At 34.3% G+C, this 7,314-nt stretch overlaps 1 protein-coding gene and 1 non-coding gene across 4 annotated transcripts; both read left to right on the plus strand.

The window, feature by feature from the left end:
* Positions 1 to 6: 6 nt before the first annotated feature.
* Positions 7 to 4,848, plus strand: LOC111408681. Of its 3 annotated transcripts, none has more exons than XM_023038421.1 (9): positions 7 to 179; positions 330 to 893; positions 1,098 to 2,465; positions 2,586 to 2,910; positions 3,055 to 3,316; positions 3,436 to 3,667; positions 3,759 to 4,123; positions 4,372 to 4,516; positions 4,604 to 4,848. In XM_023038421.1, exons 1-9 carry the CDS (start codon positions 66 to 68, stop codon positions 4,661 to 4,663), a joined length of 3,435 nt encoding a protein of 1,144 aa, XP_022894189.1. In that variant the 5' UTR covers positions 7 to 65; the 3' UTR covers positions 4,664 to 4,848. The 3 variants fall into 3 exon arrangements, with proteins under 3 accessions (XP_022894189.1, XP_022894191.1, XP_022894190.1); XM_023038423.1 differs by having other exon boundaries at positions 4,372 to 4,493; XM_023038422.1 differs by having other exon boundaries at positions 3,451 to 3,667.
* Positions 4,849 to 6,945: 2,097 nt separating this feature from the next.
* On the plus strand, positions 6,946 to 7,027 carry TRNAS-AGA. Its single transcript has one exon. It is a non-coding gene; the product is annotated as a tRNA-Ser (tRNA).
* Positions 7,028 to 7,314: the final 287 nt, after the last annotated feature.

A 7,314-nucleotide genomic window follows, 5' to 3' on the forward strand; every position in this document is an offset into this window, starting at 1 on the left:
CTTTCATGATATAAATTCAAGAATGATAAGAGTTTTGTAACATTTGATTGTTTAGGAAAGAAAAGATGATGGGCAATGTGGAAAAGGAGAATAAAAAACCTAAAATCAATGGATTGATCGATTTGATATTTTCTTGGTCTCTAACCGATGTAATGAACGAGGATCTTTACAGGAATCAGGTTTGTTTCTTTTGCATTTTCTTGATTCCTTATAATCTTGTGTTTTCCCCCAGCTCAAATAATTCAAGAATTTGATTAGTAGTGCAAAATGATTGCTGTTATTATATGTTTTTCCTCTTGAGGGTCTCCAAAGAATTTTTATCTTGACAGGTTGAGAGAATTCCTGAAACTTTCTCCTCACCACAGAACTACGTCACGTCATTCATCTATCCACTTATTGAAGAAACACATGCTGATCTACGTTCGAATTTTACATCTGTGTATCACGCACCTGCGCGTGAAATTTTTTTTATTGTAGAAGACAAAGATTTCAGGCTTCCAAAGCATTTGTCGTATACCATGTTCTTGGAAAGATTAGAATCAGACAATGAGGCAGACAGTGAAATATACGAACCTGAGTTTGGAGATTTATTTGCTTTGACAGATGTAAAGCCCAAATGTATTGACGATTTGGACAGGCCTAAAAGACGTTATACTATTGCTATAGTTCAACGCAAGGAGGATGATCAAAGCGAAAGGAAAATTATTCCTATTTCAATACTATCTTCGAATCCTATAACGTTTGACAAGGAAGAGGGCCAAAAGAAGGACAAACTTTTTGCTGTTCATCTTACTAACTTGACGACGAATATGCGCATATGGGATGCATTGCATCCAAATTTGTCAAGGGAAAATATGAAGATCTTTAATTCATTGCTGCAAATCAATCCAGCTGTACGATCTACTGAAGTTTATCTCTATGCCTTGATGATGTGTTTGGTATGATAGTACTGGACAATATTACGGAAGAAAAATATATCCTCGATTTATGTCTAGTACTTTGTATCAAACATACACCGATCATATTATTTATTAAAGCATTCTTGATAATCTTGATCAAATCATTAAATTCTCAGTGCACTCTTCTACTTTATGCAGGAAGAAGTAAATTGTTCGCTTTGTTTCGACGATGAAACTAGGAATATTCATGTATCAAGATTAAAGGAAGCCATTGGCACTTTTGGAATGGATGATTCACAAGAAGCTGCTATTTTAAGTTGCATTATGACAAAAGAATGTCATCATCAAAATAACTTAGAGCTTATATGGGGTCCTCCGGGAACTGGAAAAACAAAAACAGTTGCATCACTATTATTTGCCTTGTTAAAGATGAATTGCAGAACATTGACTTGTGCTCCAACTAATATTGCTGTCCTAGGAGTTACAAAAAAATTCCTGAGTTTGCTAAGTGGTACATTGTCATACGACACGTATGGTCTGGGAGATGTAGTTTTATCTGGTAACGAGAAACGAATGAATATTGATAACCAGGAAGATCTTTATGATGTATTCCTAGATTACCGTATTGCTGTACTTCTTGAGTGTTTTGCACCATTCACTGGGTGGAGGGGTAGTATAAAATCAATGATAGACTTGCTTGAAAATCCCGAAGAGCAGTATCAACGATACTTGTCAAGTGAAATTGAAAAGCAGGAAAAAGCTGATGGTGATGATTGTGATACTGTAAATAAAAATGAAAAGGAACGGTTCAGTAGAGGGCAACAGAGTGGTAGCCAAGAGAAAGAGACGGAGACGGAGATGGAGAGTGGAAATATCAGAGAAATATTAAGGAAGAAATATATGAAGGAAATTGTCCATAAATTGAGAAGTAAGAAGAGAAAATCGAAGCATCCAGAGCCTTTCCAAAAAAGAAGTCAATTGATGCGTGATCGAGGTGACATTCCATGGACATTTGAGGAATATATGAAAAGGAAATTTAATTCAATAGGTAGACAGGTAATTCTTCATACGACAAGCTTGTATACTCATTTGCCTACTTCTTTTCTTAATCTGGAAGTAGTAAAGAACATGGTTTGGGCTCTTGACATGCTCGAAACTATAAAAACTTCGATCCATAACGTTATTGTTGCAAAAGAAGATTTACGAGGAGTCCTAAAAGGAACAGGAAAAAACTTCAACCATTTGTGTAAGATCAGATTAGAGTGCCTTGAAGTACTGAAATTTCTTCATGACAATTTCTCATTCCCTCCATTCAATGACGAAAAATTAGTTGACAAAAAAGAAGTTGGAAATTTTTGTCTTCAACATGCTTGCTTGATATTTTGTACTGCTTCGAGTTCAGCGAAGATGCAACGTGAAGAAATGACACCATTTGAATTATTGATCATTGATGAAGCTGCGCAGTTAAAAGAATGTGAATCTGCAATTCCCTTACATCTCCCTGGTCTTCGCCATGCTATACTTGTTGGAGATGAGAAACAACTTCCAGCTTTTGTTCAAAGCGAGGTATCTTTATCATTTTTATTTCATACCTTGTTCTTTTAGTGAAGTAGCTTTGGTACGCATTATAATATAGAACTAGACAGGATAGTAAACTAGACTTAGACTCTCGTTTGGTATTGATAGATATGTGAGAAAGCTGATTTTGGGAGGAGTTTATTTGAAAGGCTTGTGATATTAGGACACAGCAGGCACCTTCTTAATGTTCAGTATAGAATGCATCCATCAATAAGCTTATTCCCGAATACAGAGTTCTACGGCAAACAGATTACGGACGGTCCAAACGTCAGGGAAGAAACCTATGTAAGACGTTTCCTTAAAGGAGACATCTTTGGTTCCTACTCGTTCATTGACGTAACCAGTGGGAAAGAGCAATTTGATGATAGGCGTAGTCGGAAAAATATGGTTGAGGCCTCTATTATTGCTGAGATTGTATCCAACCTTTATAAAGGTAGTTGTATCTACTCGTTAAGTGCTCTATATATTGATAAAAATTCATCGTAATACCCATTTAGAATCAAATTCTAAGTTTTATTAGTTGTTTCTGAAGTGCATATCTACATTCAAGTTCTCGCTGTTGATACTTTTTTCACAGAATCTATTACCTCAAAGCAGAAGATCCGAGTTGGTTGCTTATCACCATACAAAGCACAAGTTTTTGCAATTCAGCAGATACTGGGAAAGAAATATAGTAATGATGCGGACAAAGATTTTTCAGTAAATGTTCGCTCTGTTGACGGTTTCCAAGGTGGTGAAGAAGACGTCATAATATTCTCTACTGTACGATGCAATGGGAATGGATCAGTTGGTTTTCTTTCTAATTGCCAAAGAGCAAATGTGGCTTTGACTCGAGCAAGGTACTATAGATGCAACAAAAAGAAGTTCATGTTTAATGTCTCTTGCGTTCTATCACTATTGCGTTCTCGTACTTGTTTCTCAGACAATTCGATATATACCTTAATGAAATGAAAAAAAGGGGATTTTTCTGCAGGTACTGCCTTTGGATATTGGGCAATAGCGAAACATTACTAAAGAGTGGATCCGTTTGGAAAAATTTAGTTCTAGATTCCAAGAATCGGGGTTTTTTCCATAACGCTTTTGATGACAAAAATATGGCTCAAGCAATTACTAGTGCCTTGGTTGAGCTCAACCAGTTTCGTTTGTTATTTAACCCAAACTCCTTGGCCTTCAAAAATGCAAAATGGAAGGTACACTTTATTCATTTCTTTACCTTCAAATTTGTTGATTACTTTGCTTGTGATATGAGAAATACTAAAGGCATGTTTTGTGAGGCGATAGGTCTGTTTCTGTGACGAATTTTTGAATTCCATGTCAAAGATTCAAGACATACACGTCCGTAAAGAAGTCCTTTCTCTTCTTGAGAAGCTTGCAAGTGGTTGGCGTCAGCCGCCTAAACATAACAATTTCAGCAAACTTGACGGTGCTTCTTCTGAATTGTTGGAAATATACAATGTCAATAGGTCATTGAAATTGATTTGGACGATAGAGATTGTCCGTGAAAATGCAAACGAGGTTCAAGCGATCAAAATTTTGGACATTTTGCCACCTTTTAAGATATCTATACTGGCCGAGAAACTCGATGCAGTCTTTGGGAACTTTACAGTTAATTATATGAGTCGTTGCTTGTGCAAGCGCATTGAAGGGTATGTTACTTCTCACTCTTGTTTTGAAATTCTTCGACAAAGAATTTTTGAAGCTGTTTGAAATGCTAAATGAAGAGGCATATACTCGTGCATTCAGCATTCCATTAGAAACTAAAACCTTAAGCTACTATATAGATTTGATCTCAGTAGAACAGACTAAAAATGCCTTTGTTGGAACGAAGAATTGATCAGGAACGAATTCCTATTAAGGTTTAAGAAGCGACTTATGGCTTGGTCATTCTCTGCAGGGAAATGATACTTCCTATGTCATGGCCGGTGAATACAAATATTAAAAATTCTCGTCCTGTCAAAGATCCAACGGATAAGTTAGTACCTCGACTGGCAGCAGTGAGTTTGAGAGATAGACCAGGTACATCAATGGGAAGTCACAGGGTGAGTCTTGTGAACAAAATTATTCTATGCAGGAACTTCTTTTGTTTGCTACTTTGGAATAATTCTGTTTTCATTCGTGGAAAACAGGAACGGCGTCAAGTCGACAAAGAGTGGTGGAAAACAGGACGTGATGGAAAATGGATTTGAATTGGCATTTTTCTCCTGAGAAGTTCAAGCAAAAAGCGAAAAGGCTGTCAGTGTTAATCTTGATCTGATTAACTGGTTGTGTGGATGAAAAATTGTTGCTTCATTTAGTTTCAAGAAGAAAGTTGATTTAAACCAATTCTGCACCCATGATTAGCTATCATTTTAAAATAGACATGCTTAAAATACTTTCGGTGTTAATTTGCAATGGATGTTTATGTTGGAATTCGGAAGTGGAATTATCCAGAAATTAAAAATTTCTTTAATTCAATAAGCAAGATCGTCTAGATATTTACATATATGTTATATCAAAATTAAAGGTTTTGATTTTTTTACATAAGTTCGGAAGATCAACCCTTGAATTGATTTTGAACCACGAACTTTCGGCCCTTTTAATTGCAAGAATCTTGATGCTTTAAATCTTCAAACCTTCCGAGATATTCTCCAAAGCAAAGATTACATCGGTGTGTTGACACCTTCTTTTAATTAATTCAAAAAACTAATTCTTGAACTAGACAATTAGAATGCAAGGGAATAAATATTTTCTCTCTCTAAATTTAAACTCTATAGAATTATGTATTATGAGTGTTGTATTTCTTTTGTCCATCCAACCTCTACTTATAGAGAGAAAGATTATTTAATTTAAATGCAATAATAATTCCACATTCAAACAAGAGTTTTAATTAAAACCCAAGTAAGAGTTTTAGTTTAAGTCCAAATCCAATTAGTTTACATTTAATTACATGTGTAGTTCTAGAATTTTAATTTCAATTATAATTAAGTTTACAATTTTCATTGTAATTACAAAGTACAAAACTTTATTGTAATTATAATTAAGCCAAAAACTATTATAATTACCGTAATTAAGTTCCAATACTTTATGGAGCTACTACAGGAACATGATCGGATATATATTATCCAAACTCCAATAATTAGATCTTGTTTAGTCGATCCTAGACCATCTAATCTAACTATTAGTCTTTGCTTTTTTCACTAAAGGAAAAAGATTGAACTCTTGGACGATATAAAATCACATAAGCCAATAAATCAGTAATACTTTCCTTTGACCTGCCGTACATGTTTTTTATCCCCATCCGAGTTCCAATAATTAGGTACGAGCATAAATGACAGTTTTGCCCCTCTAATTATTCTCACCAATTTAAGTTTCATCTTTTTCAATGATCCTGTGAACTAATCAGAAATGTTGAAGTTTAGCCGTTGCCAAACACTGAGTTCAGATTTTAACTGTTCAACAAAAAACTTAAGTAGTCACTCTACCCATTTTTTCAGAGTGACAGCTCCCGACACGGATTCATGTTCTTTACTCCACTCATTCTCAAGTTTCCATTTCATCGAGATATTTGACCAATTAAATTAATCTCAACCATTAATGAATCAAAGAATAATTAAAATTACAAAAAGATATACATATTCCCGTCAAGGGATTTAGATGGAAATGCACTGTAGTCAAGTGAAATTTAATTCTTCACACGGTTATGCTATAGAATTAAATTCCTCACGCGGTTTGTTCAATACACTCTAAATGTACTAGTACCACATTTAACTATTTCTATGATAAAAACAATTCACAAACATGAATAGTGAATTGGTCAACATTACAACCTTCCAGTACAAGACGTCAACCCTTATACATAGATTGTGAATAAATTATTTATGATCAAAATATAAGTTGTGTCACATTGTACTTCTCAATGCAAGTACCCAACTCATATTATTACAAATGATCATAGACACTTTAATTTCATATACTCAATAATAAATAAAATAAACATAATTTTATTCAATATAAAAATATTATTATTTTTTACATCAGCAAACTATACTATATGGACACACAACCCAACAGTTTAAGCTAGTTAGGGTCCCCCAAAGAAAAGAAAAGAAAAAAGATCTTATATTTTTGTCAAAAGAAGTAAATTTTTTTACTGAAAGTCCCAAAGATTTGATGGCTAAATAAGCTAAAACTTGTGTGGGAAAAATTATAATGAAGAGTGAAAATGAAATGGAAATGGGTATCATGAAAGGATAATTCTACGTGTACATTATTACATTCATAAGGGTGTCCATAATGTATATGTGAAATTCTATGATTGGAGAATTGAAAAAACAGTTTATCAACTCTCCAATGATATCATGTTACTTGTACGTTATGAACACTATAATATACATATAACATAATCCATCAGGAAATGTGTGGTAAGCAATTGGTAGCAGTTGTTTAGAATTTAAAATATAAAATACTAGTCAACCTTTCATACAATGAAGTGGACGTGCCGGAGTGGTTATCGGGCATGACTAGAAATCATGTGGGCTCTGCCCGCGCAGGTTCGAATCCTGCCGTTCACGTTTTTTTTGTGGCCTTTAAATTTTTCAAAGAAAACAATATATTACACTGGCATCGTAACAAAATTGTACTCTTTTCTCATTTATATAATAAAAAAACATCTATTTTGTGAAGAAACAAATTTTCTTCTACATATGGAACTAACAAACCCTTATGATCATTGTCAAGTGGCCCGGATTTTTTTTTCTTTGGAACCATTCAATGCTAATTGAAGATGAGTCCAATATCATTGGAGACCCTATGTCTTACTAAACCTAAAATGGGAACCCTGGATTGCTCCATTATTGTT

Source organism: Olea europaea, chromosome 14 (assembly GCF_002742605.1).
Source record: "Olea europaea var. sylvestris chromosome 14, O_europaea_v1, whole genome shotgun sequence".
Classification (NCBI taxonomy): Eukaryota; Viridiplantae; Streptophyta; class Magnoliopsida; order Lamiales; family Oleaceae; genus Olea; species Olea europaea.